General features: G+C 38.4%; 1 protein-coding gene across 7 annotated transcripts in view; it reads right to left on the bottom strand.

The window, feature by feature from the left end:
- MYLK4 (myosin light chain kinase family member 4) overlaps window positions 1-24,211 on the bottom strand; it is a 156,095-nt gene that overhangs the window by 5,826 nt on the left and 126,058 nt on the right. For all 7 annotated transcript variants that reach the window (XM_007488057.3, XM_056823356.1, XM_007488059.3 and 4 more), the window contains 8 exons: window positions 23,607-23,700; window positions 23,404-23,513; window positions 19,783-19,924; window positions 15,728-15,798; window positions 12,868-12,996; window positions 5,274-5,426; window positions 3,882-3,960; window positions 1,957-2,035 (listed from right to left, as the gene is read on the bottom strand). In XM_007488057.3, coding sequence (XP_007488119.1) covers window positions 2,000-2,035; window positions 3,882-3,960; window positions 5,274-5,426; window positions 12,868-12,996; window positions 15,728-15,798; window positions 19,783-19,924; window positions 23,404-23,513; window positions 23,607-23,700 — 814 coding nt within the window. In that variant the 3' untranslated portion in view covers window positions 1,957-1,999. The remainder of the gene's footprint in view (window positions 1-1,956; window positions 2,036-3,881; window positions 3,961-5,273; window positions 5,427-12,867; window positions 12,997-15,727; window positions 15,799-19,782; window positions 19,925-23,403; window positions 23,514-23,606; window positions 23,701-24,211) is intronic.

The raw sequence follows: 24,211 nt of genomic DNA, 5'->3' as shown, positions 1-24,211 counted from the left end.
GTGTCCAGGGTCACATAGCTTCAGACCACTCAGGGAGAGGATGAGAGTATAAAAACCCGAAGAAAGCATCAATTCAGGGAAAGGGGAAAAATAAAAGACAAATCCAGACTCTTTGTCCTGCTCTAGATAAAGTAAGGTGTGTGTGTGTGTGTGTGTGTGTGTGTGTGTGTGTGTGTGTGTGTTTGATTGTATGTATACACAATCAAACATTCATAGCAACATTTTTTGTGTAGTAAAAAAAAAAAAGGAAACAGAGTGGGTGCCCATAGATTGGGTCCTGGCTAAATAAATGGTTGCATGAATGTCATTGGCAATTACAGTAGTGTCTCCTTATTCTCAGGTTTGTTTTCCACAATTTTAGTTATGTGAAGGTCTGCGGGGCTGCCCCCTGCAGGGGGCTATTCCAAAGAGCACCAAGCCAAGGGGCAGGAGTGGAGAGAAAGCACATATATATGAGGTCAGCAGGTATTCACTTATATCTATGGTTTCAGCCAACAATACTAACGTAGCCTCCATAGATATAAGGCTCTGTGGTGCTTTAAGAACCAAAGAGGGGCAGCTGAGTGTCTCAGTGGATTGAGAGCCAGGCCTAGAGATAAGAGGTCCTGGGTTCAAAGCTGGCCTCAGACACTTCCTAACTATGAGACCTTGGGCAAATCACTTAACCTCCATGGCCTAGCCCTTTCTGCTTTTCTACCTTAGAACTAATACACAGTATTGATTCTAAGACAGAAGGTGAGGGATTTTTAAAAATCAAAGAGGAATTCAGAGAAACTTTTATAAATTGACATAGAGTGAAGGAGAACCAAGAGAATAATATGCACATGGCTATAATAAAATTAATGAAAAGAACACTAAATCAAAGCCAAACACTGAATAACTGGAATGTGTAGTTTTAGCTTTGGAAAAGAGGGAACAAATGTTGTATCCTCCTCTTGGAACAGTTGTGAATATTTTAGGGACTGTGAGCATGGAAATTTACGTTTGCTGTATATATGAGGGGGTCACCATGTTGGTTGATTTTACTTATCTCTGTGTTTTGTTTAGAAGGGAGGGCTTACTGGGTGAGTGGGTGTGTGTGTGAAGGGTAGGCCTGGAAATGTATGATGTAAACACAAAAGTCATCAATCAAATTTATTATTTCAAAAAATCAAAAATAAAAGGAAATAACAGTCTCCTCTGCTACTTCCTCCCTTCCAAACAGAGAAACTACAATTAAACATCAATTTTAGCCCCTCACTCACTAGATATAAAAGGCCTATGTATCCAATTTATGGCATACAAAAGAATCACAATAATTCCTTTCTTAATTTTCTTCCAAGCCCCCTCATTCCTAAAATAAATTAATCTAGTTCTTTAGTATATAAGCTCCTAGGCAAAAGGGACTATTTTCTGTTTTCATTTTTCAAATATCAAGAATAAGAATATCTTTAGTTTGTCTTTTCATCCTCAGTACTGAAAATACTCTGCATGGAGCAAGGGCCAAATAAATGCTTCATGATTAGATTGGTTCAATCCAATCCGAATTCAAGTATATTTTTCAATGAGTGAAGCTCTCACTTTGTTTTTTTGTTTGTTTTAAAAACTTTATCTTCCCACCTTAAAATCAATACTATGTATTGCTTCCAAATCAGAAGAGTTGTAAAAGCTAGGCAATGGAAATGGTTAAGTGACTTGCCCAGGATCACATAGCTAGGAAATATTTGGGGCCAGATCTGAACCAAGGACTGGCTCTCAATCCACTGAGATACCCAGCTGCCCACAGAATTTGGAACCACAGAGTAGAAGGCCTAGAAATGAGGCTATTGGTACAAAGATGCTGCTCTCTATGGTGCAGGAAGGCAGGAAGATGACCCGTATGATTGCCCTTATCATCACTATTGAGGATAATATTCACCCTCTCAGATAATATTCCTTTTTTTAAGAAAGGATAAAACTAGAGGGAACCAGACAAACCTTCCAACTTGTAACACTCTTCAGCAGGGTCCTGGGCTGCCAGTTACTGAGCTTTGGAGCCTGGGATCTTCTTCTTCTTCTAGGAAAGTCATAAGACATATTAGAAGAGATTAGAGTTTTCTCTTAATTTCCATATAGAAGCATATTTTCAAGTCACTTGCAGTGGGTTGGGGATGGGGTATCTCTATCTTTTTGAAATCCAAAGGGGCTTTATGCTACCTCCTCCATGAAACCTTCCCCAATTTCCTTAATCAAAAATGTCCCTATACTTTAGCACATAGCATTTTGTTCCACAACTCTCTGGTGTACTTATCATATGGTATTATATTGGCTCATCTTATGCTCCTACTAGAACATAAAGTCCCATAAGTTTATGAATCATGTCTCTCTTTCTTCCTTTCTCTCTCTCTCTCTCTCTCTCTCTCTCTCTCTCTCTGTCTCTGTCTCTGTCTCTGTCTGTCTCTGTCTCTGTCTCTGTCTGTCTCTGTCTGTCTCTGTCTCTGTCTCTCTCTCTCTCTCTCTCTCTCTGTCTCTGTCTCTGTCTCTGTCTGTCTCTGTCTCTGTCTGTCTCTGTCTCTGTCTCTCTCTCTCTCTCTCCTTCCCTCTCTTGCTAATTCTCAATATTTGGCATAATGTCTTAAGCACAATTGGGCTTCAAATAACACTGCTGGCTTTATACCCCAAAGAGATCATAAGGAAAAAGTCTTATACAAGAATATTCCTAGCTGCGCTCTTTGTGGTGGCCAAAAATTGGAAAATGAGGGGATGCCCTTCAATTGGAGAATGTCTGAACAAATTCTGGTATATGCTGGTGATGGAATACTATTGTGCTAAAAGGAATAATAAAATGGAGGAGTTCCATGGAGACTGGAACAACCTCCAGGAAGTGATGCAGAGCGAGAGGAGCAGAACCAGGAAAACATTGTACACAGAGACTGATACACTGTGGTACAATAGAATGTAATGGACTTCTCTACTAGCAGCAAAGCAATGATCCAGTACAATTCTGAGGGACTTATGAGAAAGAACACTGTCCATGTTCAGAGGAAGAACTATGGGAAAAGAAACACAGAAGAAAAACAACTGCTTGATCACATGGACTGATGGGGATATATGATCAAGGATATAGACTCTAAATGATCACCCTAGTGCAAATATTAATAATATGGAAATAGGTCTTGAGCAATGATACATGTAAAATCCAGTGGAATTGCATGTTGGCCTGGGGGGAGGGTGAGGAAAGAACATGAATCCTGTAACCAAGGGGAAATATTCTAGATTAATTAATTAAATAAAAATTTTCAATTAAAAAAAAGAATTGGGCTTCAAAAATGTTTACTGAATGAAATAGAAAAACACTTATTCTGGTCCTGGGTCCACCATTTACTAGCTGTATAATTTGCACAGTTTCTATTGCATCCATTTCCTCCTATATAATGTGATGGTGTTGAACCAGATGAAATCTAAGTTTCTGTCCAGCTTTAAAGTTCCATGAATAGGGGCAGCTGGGTTGCTCAGTGGATTGAACACCAGGCCTGGAGACAGGAGGTCCTGGGTTCAAATATGACTTCAGACACTTCCTAGCTGTGTGACCCTGAGCAAATCACTTAACCCTCATTGCCTAGTCCTTACCACTCTTCTGCCTTGGAGCCAATACAAAGTATTGATTCTAAGTTGGACATTAAGGGTTTAAAATAAAATAAAGTTCCATGAGTGAAATGGTCATATGCTCATGCATTCTGAGTTTAAAATAAAAAGTTTTAAGCCATTTGAATTCAGCTTAAAATCTTGTGGCTAATATGACACAGAGCAATGGAAAGAACTTCAAAACATGCTTGCACTTCTAACATCTGGTCAGCAAAGTAAAAAGGTTGTTGGCTTGTTTTTTGTTTTTTTTAATTGAAGGAAAAATAAAAGTTGGCAACCTGTGAGTTAAGTCTGCGATGTAGATTGTGGTCTGACAACCAGGGATGCTTTAAGGCTTCACTCGCACTTATTCTCCAGCTAAAGGGAAAAATAAGAGTTTTATTAAGTAAGTGAGGCATGTCAACCTTGGAATTCCAAAGCTCCTGAAGGAGAGAGGACATTCAACATCTGAGCAGTCCGTGGAAAAGAGTAACAAGGAACAGAAGAATCATGAATTTATATTGTCCCTTTAGCCCCATGCGACCAAAATAATTCCTTCTACTGACTGGATTTTTCTGTTCACCCTCTTCCTGCAAAATAGGCAGCTATAAATGATGGCAGTGTTGCACAATGGTGACCAAATCACTAAAGGGACAAATGAATCCTGAAGCAAGGAATCAGTCAAAGAATCTCCACTTTGAGAGATCATTCTAGGAAAGAATAACAATTATCTATCCTGAATAGTTTGGATGTAGAGCTCATTAACTTTCCCTTTATTTTTTTCATCTGAATATATGCTAAATATTTAATCCTCTCCTACCCCCACTTAGAATTCCTTTTATTCTCATTGCTAATTCAGGTGAAACCAAGGTCTCTAGCAGCTGGGAGGCCCCCAGATAGAGCTGGTGTCAGAAAGATTCATCTTCCTGAGTTCAAATCCAGCCTCAGACACTGGCCTCAGCTGTGTGACTCTGGTCAAATCACTTACTCCTATTTGCCTCAGTTTCCTCATCTGAAAAGTGGGCTGGAAAAAAAAAAAAGGCCAACCATTCCAGTGCCTTTACCAAGAAAACCTCAAATGGAGTTGTGAAGGGTCAGACACAACTGAAAAATATTAGCTATCATTAGTTATTAAATACAGCGGCAGCTAAACTAGAGGAGATAGAGTTTCAGGTCTGGAGTCAAGAAGACTCATCTTTGTGGGTTCAAATCTGGCCACAAAAACTTGCTAGCTGGGTAACCCTGGCAAGTCACTTAACCCTGTTTACCTCAGTTTCCTCATCTGTAAAATGAGCTGGAGAAGGAAATGGCAAGCCATTTTCAGTATCTTTGCCAAGGAAACTCCAAAAGAAGTCACAAAGAGTTGGACATGACTGCACATCAAAGCACCAATATGCCTCTAAAATTCAACTCTTTAAAATTCAGTTCCACTTTTCTGTTCCCCTGAATTATGAACTAATAATTATTTAAAATAACAGAAGGCTTATCACCTAAGTACTTGGTTAAATTATTTCTTGGCAAACAGAGGACTAGAACAAAGGCTGCCAATAATATTCTACCTATAAATCAGCACCAAAATCATAAACAGTGCTAAAATCCTTTGGTGATTATTAGCATGAAAGTCCCTAAGAATATTTCAGGGTGTATTGACCCCAAGTTCACTTCAAAGTTATGGAATTAGTTGGGATTACCTCTTCTCCTTAATCAGAAGCTTAGAGATGAATTCCTTGGCCTCTTCAGAAATGCCTTGGAATTCTTCTTCTTCCAAATCCCAGCTACAAGCCAAGATGTTGCTTAGTGTCTCAGCATCACTATCACCCAGGAAAGGAGACAATCCGCTGAGTCTAAAAGGCAAAAAAAGAAATTTTAGAATGCCTAATTTTTTAGGCTTTTTTCATCTGAACAATCATGGTATAGTGAATGAAGCGTCAGACTTCTTTTGTTCAAATTCTGCCTCAGACACACTAGATGGATTAGTCATTTATCTCTCTGGGCCTCTAGTCCTCATTCTATAAAAAGAGAGAGTTGGATTGGAGGCCTCTAACATCCTTTCCAGTGCTAAATCTATGATCCTGTGAATTCAATTCAATTCAATATTTATTAAAGATCAGTTTCAAGCCCTGCGAGAAAAGATAAAACTAAAACAAATCATGTCAGGAGACATCTGGGTAGTTCAGTGGGTAGAGTCCTGGATATGGAATCAGGAAGAGCTGAGTTCAAATATGCTCTTAGATACTTACTAACTGTGATACCTTGAACAAGTCACTTAACTTCTGCCTCAATATCCTCAAATGGAAAATAAGGATAATAATAACATTACTTTCTGAGGTTATAGTGAGATTCAAATGAGATAAAGTAAATTAAAGTGCTTACTTAGCACTGTACCTGGCACATAATAGATGCTTAATAAATGTTTGTTTCTTTCTTTTTCTACCCTTAATTGCTTATTTTTATTTTTATATATTTTATATATTTTTCATATTATATATTTAAATATAAATTATAGTATTTTATTTATAATTATAAATATAAGTATAAATATTTGCTCATTTATACTTACATTCTACAAGGGATTTTTAACTTTTGGTTGGATAAGCAGATACAAAGTGATACTGGAAGGATAATGTAGTACCTAGACTGTGTGTGTTGCCAACGTGGGAATCCCTTGTGTAAAGGCATAAAGTTGAGAGATAAATTTGTTGTGAGCAAGACGGTTGGTCTATTTAGATGGAATGGAGCATGTATAACAGGGGATAATGCAAAATTAGATTATAAAAGAAAATGAGAATCATACTACAAAATGAAATAACTAATCTGAAAATAATTCTATGTTAAAAGGATGATTGTATGTTTTTATATGTTTGTACATTATATATTGTAAATGTATATATATGTTTGTATTTTACTTTGTATGTTCTTCATATGTTAGCAATAATAGGGAGGCCTTGAAGATTTTCAAGGACAGTAACATGATCAGAGGTAGATAGAGACAAATAGGAGTTGGAACTGAGCCTGTGATTTCACTGAGATGAGGAACTACCCAGTGAGTACCTTCTTTGTGGCAGGCTCTGGGCTAAGCAGTGCAGATACAAAAGAAGCAAAAGGCAGTCCCTGTCCTCAAGGAGCTCACAATATAATAGGAGAAACAACACACAAAGGAGCTATATTCAAGATAAATAGGAAATAATCTACCAAATTGAGACAGATTAGGAAAGGCTTCCAGTAGAAAGGGATTTTAGTTGGGACTTGAAACCAAGAGATACAGATGAGGGGGCAGCTGGGTGGCTCAGTGGATTGAGAGTCAGGCCTAGAGATGGGAGGTCCCAAGTTCAAATCTGACCTCAGACAGTTCCCAATTGTGTGACCTTGGGCAAGTCACTTGACCCCCATTGCCTAGCCCTTACCACTCTTCTGCCTTGGAGCCAATACACAGTATTGATTCCAAGACAGAAGGTAAGGGTTAAAAAAAAAAAAAATATATATATATATATATATATATATATATATATATATATGCAGATGATCAGGGAGAACATTCCAGGCATGTAAGACAGGCAGAGAAACTATCCAGAGCCAAGAGATGAAGTGTCTTGTTTGTGGAATCTCCATGAGTCTACTGGACTGAAGAGGACATGCTGAGGAACAAGGAAATAGAAGACTGGAAGGGTGAGGGGAAGTTAGGTCATGAAAGAACATTTTTTGTCTGAGATTTCTTTTGTTTCTTTTGTCTCTATAAAATTAAACTTATCCATGTGCATATTATATTGTCTGAGGGACTGTGATCTTCCTGAGGCAAAGAACTATATTTTTCTCATTGAATATTCAGTGCCTAATGTAATATCTTACCCATAACAAACATTTAACAAATGTTTCTTAACTGAACTGAACACTAGACTTGGATTAAATAGCAACCTCATTTCGTGCCCATTTCTTATATGTAATTCTCTACTAGAATGTAAGTTCCTTGTAGGTAGGGACTTTTTAGCTCTTTCTTTTCGTCCCCAGCACCTTGCACAGTTCATGGCTCATAATGAGTGTTGGTTGATTGATCAGTTAATCATTGGTTGATGGATTTGGAATGGGGTGACCTTGAACAAGTTTACCTAACTTTGAGTCTAGCGTTCTCATTCTGTAAAATAGGGATAATCATGCTTCCACTCCCAACTTCAGAGGAATTGTAGGAAGAAAAGGCTCCATAAACCTTAAAGGGGTAATAAGTGATTAATGAATTGAATGTTCAGGTGAGTTATATCAACTGACTATGGCTTTAAAAAAAAAAAAAGAACTGTTTCTTTTACCTAACATGTAAACCCTAAATAGAAAATATCTGGTGATTACTGTGGCACAAAGTGGTGCTGTGGGGAATCCTCCAATGAAAACAGTCTTTGGTGACATCAGAATTTTCAGTTCCCCTAAAACACCTAACCTTGTGACTAGAACATGTCATCAAAGGATGACAACCTAACTTGTTTTGCAAATCAGTCTTTGGAGCATATCCCAGTGTTCATCAATAGTGCTCCTGCCCATCACATGCCCTTTTGAACATCCTGTTGTTAAAATCATCTTATTTCCATTTTTTTTCTTTGTTCCATTGGACCTTCCCTTCTGTCTGAAACTTATTGCTCTCGAAACCTTTTTTTAGGACCAACCAGGCAGTCCCAGATAGGCAACTGGATAACATATGAGTTTGCTAATGCTATCTAGGTCTGCATGACCATACAGCTCAGTATGATATGAAAATATAGGGAAGAGTTGGAAAGAATAAATTAAAAAATGACTTTTTTATAAAATGAAAAAAAAGGAAAGCAAGGCGTAACATGGGTTACCTCTTATCATGTTCATATGTAAACTTGACCTAAAAAAATCCAAATTTTGGGATGAAACAACAATGACAGAGAATTAAATGATTAAAAGAGAAACCTAAAAGGTCTCAAGAGAACCAAGAAATGTTTAGATCCTGAAAACTAAGTTCAGAGAGGTCATACAGTAGAAAGGGTCAATCAATAGGGTTAAACTAGCTTTGCTCATGTTTCGGTGGGAAGCATTTCTTTGTTGTGAGCAAGATGGTTGGTCTATTTAGATGGAATGGAGCATGTATAACAGGGAATAATGCAAAATTAGATTATAAAAGAAAATGAGAATCACACTGCAAAATGCAATAAATGTAATCTGAAAAAATTCATCAATCGTCAGTCAATCAACTAGTAATTATTAAGTACCAACCATATGCCAGGCATTTTGCTAAGCATCAGAGATGCAAAGAAAGCAAAAAACCAGGCCCTGCCCTCAAGGAGCTCCCAGTCTAATGGAGGAGACAACATGCAAATAATTATGTACAAACAAAATATAGATGAACTGGGGGCAATCTCAGAGTGAAAGCAGTAAGATTATGGAGGACTGCGGAAGGCTCCCTGCAGGAGGTGATATTTGAGTTGAGCCTTAAAGGAAGCCAGGATAGCCAGGAGGCAGAGATGAGAAAGATAATGTCCCAGGGTGGGAATTAGAGGGTACAAAATTTCCTGATAACATATACTCTTTGGTATCAATGTTGCTGAAACAAGTTACAGAAAGGCTCACTCTCTCTCTCATCAAATTATCTTGTGTTTGCTTAGCTGTAGATTGGTTTTATCCAAACTCCATCCCTCATCCCTTACCTCCCACAATAGAATATGAGCCCTCAAGAGCAGGAATTATATTCTCCTCTGCCAACCCAATATTTTGGACTGGACCTGGGAAGTCATTGTTGAAGGGAGTTCCTGCTAAAGGACTTTTTATCTCCTTGGTTGTCCATGACCCTAAAAGCTTCAATAACTTGCCCAGGGTCACACTATCATTCTATGGTAGAGGCAGAGCTTGAATCCAGTTCCCCCTGCCTCTGAGGCTGGCTTTTTAATTCCCTATGCCAAATATTGACTCTCATATTACCATGTCTTAATAATAGAACTGTCCATAGTCCAGGAAAAAAAGACTGCAGCTATATCAAATTATGTGTGGGAAGTATATTAGAGGGGAAAAAACTTTGCCTTTGCCCTGAGAAGAAGAGTGCCAAGCATGTAATAGATGCTCCAAAAATGTCAATGTGAATTTTTTTATCACTGATACTCCCATTAAAATTGACTTCTGAGGCAACTTCCCCTCACTTGTCACCAAGGAAATAGATAAACTAGCATACTCTTGGGTACTTGAATTAATGAATTATGGATAATCAGGCAATGTGAAGATATCTGAGACAGAGGAATGCTAAGGAAACTCTTATTACCTATGATGACAAAGAAAATAGATCAGAAGGAAAGGAATGAGAATTTTTGTAGCACCTACTATGTGCTAGGCACCATGCTAAGTGCTTTTTAAACACAAATATTATCTCATTAGATTCTCACAATAACCCTAAAAGGTAGATGCTATGATTATATCCATTTTACTGTTGAAAATGAAGCAAATTGAGGTAAAAACAACTTGCTTAGTGTCATACAGATATTAAAGTCCTGATGCTAGATTTGAACCCACATCTTTTTGACTCCAGGTTTACCTCTCTATCTACTGTGCCACTAGCTGAAGAAGGAACCCTCAGTACATTTTAATTCAACCACAAACCTATCCTTGCTTCCAGGAGAGGAAGGTCGAAATACGAATTATTCAAGCCATTTCACAGTTTCTTTCTGAGAAGCTTTGATGATGGTGATGAAATGGGAAGGCATGGATTGGGGTGTGGAATTATAATTTCTATCCCATGGTATCAACAGGCAGCTACCTTGTCCCCTTGAGAAAGGCAACAACTTTGGTTGAAGTGTCATGTACTGGGGGAGGGTTACAGCTACCAAAAATGCCCCAGGTTGGAGAAAATAAGAATTTGACCAGAATAGACCATGCACATAAAAGAACTTTCCCAGGAAACTTTCTGTAAGCTATTCTCTGTATGAGCCTACGCCAGCCAGATGGTGCTGGGATAAACTTTTCTAAAACCAGCCAATGTCAAAAAACCCCAGTCAGGTCAGAAGACCTGCTTTAAGGCTTCTCTGAGGCAGAACCTCAAACAATATGGATGGAAAGTAGCAAATCAGTAGCCCAAACAGCAACAGGCAGAAACACTGAGCTGAAAGACTTCAAATAAGCAAAGAATTCAGAGCAGCCGTCCATCACAAACCTAAGGTCACAAAGAAAACAGTATGAGGGCTTAGCCAACCTTGACCAAAGCCACAAATCAAAGAATAACCCTCACATGTTCTGTGTGTGTGGAAAGTACTTTCCAGGCACACCCACGCACAGATAGCGATCACCCATCAGCAATGTCATCTCTGAACATGAAGGTCAGTAATTCTTATTTATCTGTGCCATCTGGAAACTATTTAATAAATTGTCCCTTTTTATTGCATCAATTGCCAGTTTGGGAGTAGGAGCCAATGTGTAAGTTGAGAAAGAATAAATTCACTGCCTCCATAATATTGGTTCCTAGAAAGTACTGTTTGTTCTCATCCACCTCAAAATTACGTTAAATTTAAGGTTGGAAATCGGGATTTGTGACTGCATTCATATAAGGGATTCCTAGATAAGAAAACTCCCTCCACAATGCAGATTGCCATCTTTACCGCAACTTGTCTACTGAGAAGTTACCCCTCCTAAGTCCACACAGTCAGTATAGGTCAGAGACAGAATCTGAAGCGATCTCTTCCTAATTCTAAGGACAGTTCTCTGAACTCTATGCCACACTGACTCCACTTTATATATATCATTTTTTCTGTGCATGCCCTAATATGGAAGTGTCCTGGAGGGTTGGGGAGCCTTTCTAGATTGTCTAACATGGAGGCATCCCCTACCACCTAGATAGGTATAATTTCTTTTGATTGACTACCTGTATCTTTAAACCTGAGGACACTGAAACAGTCTCTCACTCTCCAGCCTCTCTATCTGCCTCTCTTTCCTGTTCCATCTAGAAGGTGAAGATCCCAGCTCATCCACACTCCAAGTACCATTGACTGAAATGGAAAGACAGGAAGGTCTTTCTCTGTTCTCCCTCTTATACCCCAGATCTAAGAAATGGGCCTGGGGATGTTTGTTTCTGTTCTGTTCTGTTTGTCTTTCATTTCAGGCGGTGAAGGGCAATCTTCCTTGGACCTAGAAATTCAAGCCAAGATGGTGTTAGAGCCAGGATTTCAGGCAAGATGGCGCAGCCAGCCACCCCTGCATGGAAACCCTGAGAAGCCGGAACACCTAGGACTCGAACCTAGAGGGAGGAGGGACAGAGGTTTGTTTTTAGAACTGGGACGGGATTCTTTAGGAAATGAGGCAAATTATGAATCAAATCCCTTTCCCCTCCTCAAAGACTGAGGTGGAACAAGGCAGAAAGGGGATTAAGCCTTCCAAATATTGGGAGAACACATTTACATTTATGTGATTATGAAGTAAACTAATCTGACTTTGTGGCTAATGGAACTGGGGTACAGGGGAGCACCCCCTGCATTTGGAGGAAACACCACTGATGGGAGCTGAAGCCATAGCAGAGGTCCTAGACACCCCTTCAGTATGGAAACTGAAGAACCCTAGGAGAAAGATGACTCTAATCTACCTCCCATTATTTATTTTTTCAGTTACCTTCCCCCTCCCGACCCAGCTTTTCACCTTCTTTTTGCATTTTGTCATCTACTGTAGATCATAAGCAACTTGAGGGCAAGAATTGTCTTCCTCTTTTCATATCTGTATCTCTGGCACAGTGCCTGGCACAAAGTAGGTGCTTAATAAAGACTGATTGACTTTCCAGGATGTGAAAGTCACAATGGTTTGTGAAATATATATGTGTGTGTGTGTGTGTGTGTGTGTGTGTGTGCGCGTGTGTGTGTGTGTTTTTCTATTTACTTATTTGTGTCCATGCATTATGCACTACCCACCAACATACATACATACATGCACATGTACACATGCATACTCGCACACACACAATTAGAAAACAAGCTCCTTGAGAGCAGAGACTGTCCAGCTTTTTCTTTATATCCCTAATGTTTCTAGCATAATATCTTGCACGAGGTATGTATTTAATGCTTGTTGTTCATGCATCACACTTTTATTCATTTATTTTGTAAGAAACATTAACCTTCTCTGTGACCTTGGGCCTCAGTTTCCTCCTATGTAAAATAATGGGGTTCAAATAAGATTTCATTTTTCAAAGCCCTTTCAGCACTAACATCTTATAATGCTAGCTATTATTGCTTTTTTTCCCCAAAACTAGTCAAGTCTCTGGAATAAGAGAGGGATGACAACAATTTTGTTAATGCTGATTCTAGGCTTACTTACAACATGTAGGCAATCACGCCAACACTCCACATATCAGTAGGGAACGAAACAAAATCATAATTCACAACTTCAGGAGCAAGAAATTCAGGAGTTCCAAAGTTTACTCTCAGCTTTTCTCTAGGTTTATATCTGCATTAAGAAGAAGAGAATAAAGGTGTCAGAAATTGTTAAAAGCTTGAAAAAACATTCCCTCTAGTTGTTGTGACTGAAATTGGACAGCAGAGGAAAACATCCTTTACCAACAACTCTCTCAGAGAGGTTCTAAGGGTTTGTTTTTCATGCAAATTAATGATAGGGAGCAGGCCTGTAATTTCATATATATTAGGAACAACCTGCTAAGAGAATTCCCTCTATCAATGAAGGGCAGCATCTATTCCATAACTGATAGCCAGAGTGCCTTAACTGGAGCACAGAAGGGTTAAGTAATATGTCCAGGGCCACAGATCTAGTATTGGGTCACAGACAAGTCTTTTTTGGTACTGATATCAGTTCTCCATCCACTGCACCACACTGCCCTTCTTGAACTATACCTGTGGGTGCTGCCCTCATACCTGGACTGATGATGAGATCCTAGTGCAAAAGGAAATGGGAAAATGTGCTACATGCTGGGGAGGTCACTCACTACCCCCTTTGGCCTCCCTCCTCCTCCTCCAGCTCAAAGGTCATCGTGCCTGAGGCCTAACAATATCCCTACACCTCCCAATCCAATGCTGAAAGTGAAATCTCTAGTTTGGGATTTAGGACTACAGCCCTTGGATGTATTCCTGGCTATCCCTGTCTTTCCCATCCTGGAGTATTTTGAATTAAACTATGTTTATTCCTTGTATAAATTAAATGTGGCAAATAAAGGCTGATTGTTTTTACATCACTGACTGACTGGCCTAATTTTTATGCATAGTTCCATTTAAATTTAAGTGCCAGGGTATTTATATTTAAAACTTACTGGGATGGTCTATATACAGTGTCCCCAAAATGTATACTACATACACACATATATTATATTTATATATACATATATCTTCTTGTACTGTAGATAAGGAATGAGATATGGCATATACCATTAAATGTCTGTTTTGTTATTTGACTTTGAATGTTTTTCTTTATTACAAGAAAGGATTCATTAGTGGGATAGGGAAGGGAGTCCTTTTAAAGACAAATTCTTTAAACAAAAGGGAAAGAAAGAAAGAAAGAAAGAAAGAAAGAAAGAAAGAAAGAAAGAAAGAAAGAAAGAAAGAAAGAAAGAAAGAAAGAGAGAGAGAGAGAGAGAGAGAGAGAGAGAGAGAGAGAGAGAGAGAGAAGGAAGGAAGGAAGGAAGGAAGAAAGGGAGGGAGGGAGGGAGGGAGGAAGGAAGGAAGGAAGGAAGGAAGGAAGGAAGGAAGGAAGGAAGGAAGGAAGGAAGGAAGGAAGGAAGGAAGGAAGGAAGGAAGAAAGGGAGGGAGGGAGGGAGGGAGGAAGGAAGGAAGGAAGGAAGGAAGGAAGGAAGGAAGGAAGGAAGGAAGGAAGGAAGGAAGGAAGGAAGGAAGGAAAGAAGGAAGGAAGGAAGGAAGGAAGGAAGGAAGGAAGGAAGGAAGGAAGGAAGGAAGGAAGGAAGGAAGGAAGGAAGGAAGGAAGGAAAGGAAGGAAGGAAGGAAGGAAGGAAGGAAGGAAGGAAGGAAGGAAGGAAGGAAGGAAGGAAGGAAGGAAGGAAGGAAGGAAGGAAGGAAGGAAGGAAGGAAGGAAGGAAGGAAGGAAGGAAGGAAGGAAGGAGGGAGGAAGAAAGGAGCTCATTCTTTTATATTTTTATCTAGGTTTCCCTGGTAGCTTGTCTAGTATCCAGAACATAGTATGTGTTTAACAAATTTTTGCTGATTGGCTTACACATATACAGAGTGCTCCAAAAATTTTAGTGCATAAAGCTAAAAACTATAAGACTTTTTAGCCACCCTATATGTGATATGATATATCATAATAGCACTTCCCTCCCAGGATTGTTGTGAGGACCAAATAAGGTAATATTTCTAAAGTACTCAACACAGTGTCTGGCACATAGTATGTACTTAAAGAATTGTTTCCTTCCCTTTCTTATATAATATATGTATAACATATATTCACATATATATATGTTATATTGACATCACATACATTAAGGTAGCTAGGTGGTACAATGGATTAAATGCTGGACCTGCAACAAGGAAAATCTGAGTTCTAATTCCACCTCGGATATTTTGGTATCTGTGACTCTGGCCAAGTCACTGTAACTCCTCTTTCCCTCTATGTCCTTAAACATGAAATAGGAATAATAATAACTCCAATGATTGTTGTGAGGACAAAATGAGATCTTCGTAAGATATTTTGCAAACCTTAACAAACTATAAAATGCTAATTATTATTCTCTGCAAAGTTATACATGTATATACAATTTCTAGAAGTACTAATAAAAGATTGCCACATAAGAAGACCACGCTGTCTGCTTTAATTTATTGATAAGGATAGAGATGGTCATTAGCAACATTCAATTTCAAAGAAATAATTAATGTGCCAAAATCCATAAAACTTCCTGTTTCCTTAAGTATGTTTAATCTTCCCTTGAAATTTTCTTTGCACTATTAACTTGCTTTAGTAGGCCTTCTCTTTTCAAAAAGAATACAGGTAAATTTTATATCTAAGGCAAATTATCAAATATTTTGAACCAATATGTCCTAAAATTATACAAATTCATTATTTTCAAATGATGGAGTGATTTTTACATATTCAGAGAAATACACCACTAAGAATGATTTTAGTGTTCTCTAAATGGATGTATGAAAGCAAGACATTTCAGACCTGAATAAAGTACTCATGCTACTCCTATAAAATAATAGCTAAGCACACAGAAACATACCTTCTTGCCAATCCAAAATCAATAATTTTTATTTGTTTGGCGTCTCGACTCACACACAGGATGTTCTCAGGCTGCCAGGAGAAAGACATTAGAAAGGATAGCAGTTATCATTCAACTGAATTGTATTTGAACCGTGACTAAATATAGGACAGTGAACAGGATAAGCCTATCAGGGCTTTTGGTTTGGTGCACATTTTTTTGTGGGTATTTTCTCCTTTAATTATGTGGCAGTTGAGGTTTGATATAGTCTGCCAAGATCGCCTTCTCCTCTTCATGGTCCTGCCATTTAACATAACACATAAGTTCAGACGTAGACCTTCTCTAGGGAAGTAAGAGAAGGAGAATATTACTAAGATGTTTTCTCAGATTTGACATAAAACTTCCAAAATCATTAAGTATGATTTCTACTCTAGTTGGGGGAGAATTCTCCTACTACAGACATATGTTTTCAACCTAGTTCTAACAGACAGCTGGATTTCCTTATTAGCTGTACTGAAAATGAAAGAAAATTTTTATACTCTTTTCATACTACAGACTTGCCTCCAGAGCCTAAAAAAGCATGTTTATATTAATTTTTATCCATTTTAACATTTTGTACCTACAGTCCTAATGTTCGCATTCTAAACACAATTTTCCCCTGAAATATGGCGCTAGCTTGGAAATCTGGAGTTTCCTCAGTGAATTAACAAAAAAATAAATGTTAGAAGTAAAAGCATTCAGATTTTGTAGACCATCTTTCAGCATGATACAATTTGTTTATAACAATGATCCCCTTAGACCGGGGAAAAATTAGTTATAACCAAGAAAGGATTTCCCTAAAGTTTTTCACTGAAACAAAAGTAGAACTCCAGAGTGAACTTGGAATTCCAGTGGAAAGTGCTTAGGATTTCAATTGGTGCATAGAGTCAAGTAGACCAAGCTTCTGGTCCTTCTGCTACAAATTAATCTCAGACACTCATAAACATCCTTGTCCCTCCCTCATTTTTGTTATTTATCAAGTGGCTACAAGGACGCTGACCCTACCTTTACTCATAGCCTTATAGTGAAGATTGAATGAAAGGATAATAGATGTGAAATTGGTTAGAAAAGTGAAAAGCCCTTTCCAACTGCAATATATTATTGTTAATTAGGAGGCAATGTAACATTTCCTTTTCAATACTAAAGAATTTCTTTCCCTTGAATTGAAATTGGGGTCACTGAGTTTTGAAGCCTTCTATTAAAATAGGTCTGAACCACATCATGTGTAGATGTTTAGCCATTAATTATCTCTACAGGCTACAGTCTCGTGCTCCAATGATTGGAGGGCAACATGGAATAATTGGTTGGGTGATGTTCTCCATACTTAAAGAGGACCAAAATAGCATCATTGAGGGTGTCTTTTGGCTCATGCATAAACTGGATGTAATTGAGGCAGAGTTCTGTAAAGTTTTCAGCCACACTTTATCTTCCAGAGTCATTGGAGTCCAGTGACAAAACAAAAGTCAAGAAGCAATGGATAACCATTGGCATCTTCAGTGTTAGACCCAAATTCTAAACCTGCTTCCACAAGCTTTGAGGTCATCAAAGCAAAGTATTCTCATCTGCCCCTTCCACCAGGGAAAGTCTTCACAATGATTGAAGTAGACATCACTCCATCACTCCATCACTGATGGGTCTGAGACCTGTCTATTATGACCCTCACTGATCTAGCCTGTCTGCCAAGACAATTTTCCTAGAGTGTAGCTGCTTTGAAACCTATGGCTTCTTGGAGCCATGGGTGAAAATTGGGTGGCAGATGGACACCAGAGAATGGAAACAGCCCTGAAAAGAGTTCAGCAAGCCATCACACCATAAGTACCAGTCTTCCTTGAATACCCCATACCCTACAGTTTGGAATAGTAGATCTCCATCCACCAGACTTGAGAATCAGGAAGACCTAGGTTCAAATTCTTGCTTCAGATATACTCATTAGTTGGGTGAACCTGGGTATATTACTTAATCTTTGTGCTTCATTTTCTTCTTCTGAATAAAGAGGGGGTTGGCTATGCTAACCTTTAAGATTTTTTTCCAGCTCTAAATTTATACTCCTATGCACTATTATATTGAAAGTTTTTGGAATATTATGGAATGCTTTTACTGAATAACTTTGCTTTTCAATAGAATTTGGGGAATAGAGCCATCTGAGGCACTTTTCCAAATATCTCTTATGATTTATCTAGATTTTTCCTTTATCATTTAGTCAAGCAAAATAAGTCCAAGAAGGTCTTGACTAAATAGCTGCCTGATTGTATAGCCCACAGCAAATCCTCAGGAGTTAATACATTACAAGCTTCAAGTAGGAGTCATTAGGTTTCTAGTATATCATTGTCTATTTCCAGACTGATCAGGGCCCTTTGGGACTCTTTGTGGAATATTCACACTAAATTAATAATGCTTTGCAAAAGCACATAGAATTATGTTCAGTTCTTAACCAAATGCTCTGAAGTGCTTGTAAAAAACTCTATATAGCCCTACCTCTGAAGTTGAACTAGGAGCAGAGGTGGACATCACATGCCTACTGGGGTAATAGGGAGCCAAATTAAAGCAAGAAAGATGAAAGTAAGCAGGCCTATTTAAATGGGGTTAATTCATTCAAGTTCATGTAAGTTCTACAAATATATACATTCACTTTCTTTAATTTCTTCTCTCCTTCCTTCCTCTTCTTTTTCCTTCCTTCCAATACTTAAATGCAATCTCTGTGCATTCTACTGTCCTAGAGGATACAGAGACATTAACTGGCCTCTGCCTTCCTGAGGAATGTATACATAGTTGTTTTAGTAGCCATGACACTGTTGTGTACATGTATGAATATGTATAGGAACATACATGTATGTGTGGCAAGTTAATCGGTGGACTGGATAGTACTAGACTTGAATTCAGGAAGAACTGAGTTGAATTCCATTCTCAGATACTTTCTAGAATCTATTAACTTCTATTAACCTCAGTTTCCTCATCTGTAAAATGAGAGAAAGAGCACCTACCTTAATGAGTTATTGTGAGGATCAAATTAAATCATAAATATAAAACAGTTTGCAAACCTTAAAGTGCTTTATTAGTATTGTTTTTATATAAAGTGCCAGCTGTTATTTTTATCATATCTTCCTCAGTCACCATTATTAAGTTAGTATAGACTCAGAGCTCTGAAAGGGTCTGATTCATCTATCTTCAGAGTTCATGAGCTTTTGAACTAGAGGAAATGTGAGAGATGATTGGCTTCAACCCCCTCATTTTGTTAAAGAGAAGGTAACCTTTATGGTGTTCTACTCCATCAGGCCAATTCACCAGTGTTCCTGGGTTTTTTAGTCATTGTTTACTGATCATAGGTAGGAGAAAGGAAAAGTAGAGGAGAAAGTGAAGAGGAAGGAAAGCCTGCCTCAGTCACCTCTGACACATCCCTCTGGATCTCCCCAATAGCCTGGTGCCATCCATTCCTCTGCCCCCTTCTGCTCTGCTCCCTGGCTTTTCAGTCACATGAGTCCAGTTGCCTGGAGCCCCATCTCCCCAGGGTGCTACCCAATTCTCTATCATCCCTGAAAATCAAGAACGTGAAACATCCCTAAAAATTCCTGGAAGATCCGGGAGAGCTGGCTAACCTGTTTTCAACTAGGATTTATTTGAAATCCTCCCACACACACATCTGAAAATAATGAGGAGAAACACTCAGGAGGCGGCTAACTATTCCAGCCAGGCTTTTTAGTGTTCATGTCACTGCCTGCGGAGCTGCATAAAGGTAGGGACCATGTTGTATGTGAACTCTGGATCACCCCCAGTACTAAGCCCAAGTTCTTTAGCAGGTGCTTAATTCAATTGTGGAATTATTTGTTGAATTGGACATGGGGGATTTCTAATAATTTGCCCTGAAAGATTAGAACAGCCCAGATAAGGATGGGAAAAAAGTTCGAGGAGAGGGTTCTTATCTCCTAAGTTAGCCATGATATAAATGGGCAAGGCATGATGTCCCACAGGGACACAAACATATATTTGGGGCCAGATGGGAAAAGGTTAACATTTTACATGCTACAAAGCACATGCTTTACCTTCAGATCCAAGTGAAGGATGTACATCTGATGCATGTGTCTGATCCCCTCACATATCTGCTTGATGAATAAAATGGTATCCAACTCAGTTAAATTGTAGTTTTCATCAATTATTCGATCAAACAGTTCTCCTCCATCCACACTATTGAGAAAAGCAAAGAAAAACTTAAGAATTTTATTTTAAGCATTCATTTTGAGTCTCAGAGCAGTGAGTGGCAACTTATACTCCCTAATTATCCTGAGAGAGAGACAGACACAGATATATTCAGAGACAGAGACACAGAGACAGAAAGAGAGACAGAGACAAAGACAGGGACGGAGAGACAGTGACAGAGAGGAGAGAAAAAGGCAGAAGAGAGAGAGACACAGAGACAGACAGAGAGAGAGAGACAGAGAGCGCCAATCTCAGGAAGTCAAGCCTGGGTTCCAGTTCCTGCCTTTGCCATATCCTAGCTGTGTGACTGAGCAATTGGCTAACCTCTCAGGGGCCCCAGGCAACTTTCTAGGACTAGTGCTGGTCTACACTGGGAAAGGAGATTCCCTAAGGAACTCTCAATTCCAGGCAAACCAAACGAACAAAAATTCACAATATTCTCCTCTCAAAGTCATTGGCCATATTTTATTAAAGACTAACACTTTTAATAGATATATTTCAGCTTTTCTTACTTTTCCAAATATTCTATCTTTGTTTTTTTTTTTTTTTGACATCTGGCCTCTTTCAAAAAGAGGCCAAATGAAAAGTTCTGGTTTTGCACATTTATAACATTAACTTTATGGATGCTAAGACCAGAAGAACTTTTTATGCAATTAAAACAAAATTTAGATGAGTCCTAATTTGTTGTGCTCTAAGTCTGTGAGTCTAAGAAGAACAGTCAGGACAAAGCCTGAAGAAAGACTAAGTAGTAAGTAAACTGCTTCAAGTATTTTACAGACCTATAAAGCAGTCAGATGGTAAAACAGCTAGTGTACTGGACTTTGAATCAGGAAGTTCTGAGTTCAAATCCTACCTTAAACACTTATTATGCCACCCTGAGCAGATCACCAAATCTTTCTGTGCTTCAATTTTGTCCCAGGTTGTTGTGAGAATCAAATGAGATAATATTCATAAAATGCTTTGCAAACTTTAAAGTGCTATATAAATGCTAGCTATTGTTATTATTATAGTTTGAGGTATTCTTAAAATGTTAGACTATAAGTTCCTTGAGGGTAGGAATTGTGACATTTTTTCCTTTTGTATCTCTAGTGCCTAGAATTTTATGTGCATAGTTTTGAATTGAACCATAGATTATCTCATAAGCAACAATTCTAAGCCTCCAGAACAAATATTTCATCAAGAGCTCATTGTTCCTGGTTAGGACTGGTCTCACAATGTTTAGTCTTGATTATTCCTGTTTTTAAAATAATTTTGTTTTCTTTAGTAAAGGCTAGATGCTTGGTTCTTTTCTATCATAGATTATGCTTTTTATTTTCAGGTTTTTAAATATCAAGTTCTGAAATTTCCTATTGATGGCCACATTCAAAATGATTGACAGATAAATCTGATCTGACTCAAAAATATATTATAGTGACTAGATTCATATTATAATTTGGCCTGAAATAGTGGATCCACTAAAGTTCTACTCAGGTACCAGACAACAAGCATTTATTATTTATTTGTTTATTTTTAAACCCTTACTTTCTATTTTAGAATTAATACTAAGTATCAGTTCCAAGCTAGAATGATAAGGACTAGGAAATTGGGGTTAAGTGACCTGCTATGGGTCACACAACCAGAAAGTGCCAGAGGCAAATTTTAAACCCAGGTCCTGGCTCAGCGCTCTGTCCACTGAGCTACCTAACTGCTCCTTCAACATTTTTTTTTAAACCCTTATCTTCTGTCTTGGAGTCAATACTGTGTATTGGCTCCAAGGCAGAAGAGTGGTAAAGGCTAGGCAATGGGGGTTAAGTGACTTGCCCAGGGTCACACAGCTGGGAAGTGTTTGAGGCCAGATTTGAACCTAGGACCTCCCATCTCTAGGCCTGACTCTCAATCCACTGAGCTACCCAGCTGCCCCCCCTTCAACATTTTTTAAGAATTTTCTATAGACTAGGCACTTTGCTAAGTACTAGAGATACAAAGAAAAAAAGCACATGATAAGTGTTTAATAAACACTAGTTGACTGACTGACAAACCTTAGAGATTTCTGACTGGTGGAGCAGCTTTGGAAGCAATGACTGGGAAGTCCAGCTCAGCTGAATCGATTCTGTATCTTTGCTGAATATCCTTTCTCAGCTATAACTTTTAACATAGAGGGGGTGAGTGTTTTATCTGATCCCAAACTTGAACATGAGATACCACAATATGCCAATTTGACCTTGGCTCCTCAAAGGCTACCTCCATGACATCCAAGCTCTGCCTGGATGTATAAAGACAGAAAATCTGTGATTGATTATGGCCCTGGCGATAGATTGCATATCAACTGTCTGAGGACCAGCTAAGGTAATTTCAAAGAGGCTCATCACCATAAAGAAGTAACCTCTTTGGGTCACAGTAACTCAAGGTTAAGGTCTACCAAGGCATGGAAAAGTTGTGATTGCTATCAATGGCAGACTAATAAAATGGCAGATCCTTGGAATACTGAAGTCAGAGTAAATGGAAAAGTCACTGGGCTTGGAATTAGAGGACCTCTGCTTCAGTCTACCTCTTACCACAACCTCAGTATCCTTGGGCAAGTCACTTAACCCTCTAGTCCTCAGCATATTCATCTATAAAATGAGGGAGTTGAGCCAGATAAACCCTTAAATTCTCTTCAGTCCTAGACTCTATGATCCCATAAATAAAAGACCCTAAAAGTATCCTACATGATAAAAAGCAAACAGATATTTGAAGCAATCATAGTCAATAAGCATTTAGTAAGCACCTACTGTTTTTCAGGGACTATACTAAGTAAAGTCTCATGCTGTCTATCAACTAACATATATTATAAATGGAGGCATTTGTGAACAATTTCCCTGGAGTAGTTGAAAAAGTGCTATTCTTGTGAGTTGGGAGTTATGAATTCATGAATACTTCCTAGCATTTCACTTACCTTTCAAAGAAAGCTTCAGTTTGCTCACCTCAGAAAGGGGGAAATAATATTATCTATTTTATAGGATAGGAAATATGATGAAATCACTTTTTAAACCTTCAAGTACTTTGCAATAGTAAGCAAATTTTTATAAGATCTTTTAGTTTCCTTATTTAGCACTTGTTTATATGTGTATAGAAGGTGGGGTTTGGGGGTTAGATGATTACTCTATTACAAAAATGAATAATATGTTAATAGGTATTGGATGATAATACATGTATAACCCAGTGGAATTGCTTGTTGGCTCTGGGAGGGAAAAGGAGAGGGAAAGAACGTGAATCATGTAACATGGAAAAATACTTAAATCAAATTTTAGAAAATTTTTAAGATCTTATAGTTTTCTTAAAAGTCAATATCAAAAAGCAAAAAATCCTACAGCCTCTAAAGGGTTATTGAACTACAGGAGTAATTGTAAAATCTGGTGGAAAATATTATTGTTGTGATCTATGCTCTGAAGGGGAAATGGAAAAGGAAGAAAGATAGGGAAAACCAACGAGGAAAAGAAAACACATACTATTCCATCACCAGGACAATGTCATTCTTGGATTCAAAGGCATCATAGAGTTGGATGATATTCACATGGTCCAGCTGGTTCATGACACTGATTTCATTTTTTACTTCATCCTGGAAGGAAAGAAGCAAGGGCTCTGAGACCCAGGGCTGTTTAAAATGTAACAAGAACAAGGAGGGGCAAAGTCCACATTACTCAGTACCTACTTTTTCCTTAACCCCTCTGGTCTTGATGATTTTGGCTGCTAATTTCAGGCCTGTGGCTTTTTCTTCACATTTGTGTACTTGACCAAACCGTCCCCTGGGGGGAAAAATATGGAGCACAAGAGACAACGTGATCACAAAGGTCTAAGCACTAGTGGTCAAGCAGGAACATGGCAATAGTTTCCGATCAGATGTTTCCATGTGTTCTTAATGAACAAATCAAATGAGCACACTATTACTCTGGTGGTTTCGCTTTCTGAGACCATATGGGCAGGCCAATAGTACATATCCTGTACCAGATTCCATCCAATTTTAATCTTCTAGATAAATCCAATCATTATGAACATATCTGGATTTAATAGGGATAGCTCTGCCAGCATTCTGATATAATCACTCTTGCATGTGGGCTTGAGCTTAAAATGCAAAAGACTAAGATTTCCAAAGTTACATAAGACTAGGTCCCTTTGATCTCATCTTCAACTTTGCAAAATAAGACACGGTCTTTAACTCAATGAATTCCCAATTCCAAACATTGGTTCTCAGTTTGCAAGCCAAAGAACGGGACAGCTTCTAACTGGTCTTGAAATCGGTTTGGTCTCTATCCTTTT

This window comes from Monodelphis domestica, chromosome 3, assembly GCF_027887165.1.
Source record: "Monodelphis domestica isolate mMonDom1 chromosome 3, mMonDom1.pri, whole genome shotgun sequence".
In the NCBI taxonomy this organism is placed as follows: Eukaryota; Metazoa; Chordata; class Mammalia; order Didelphimorphia; family Didelphidae; genus Monodelphis; species Monodelphis domestica.
The sequence above is the reverse complement of the archived record's forward strand: the minus strand, read 5'-3'. Positions and strand labels throughout refer to the sequence as shown.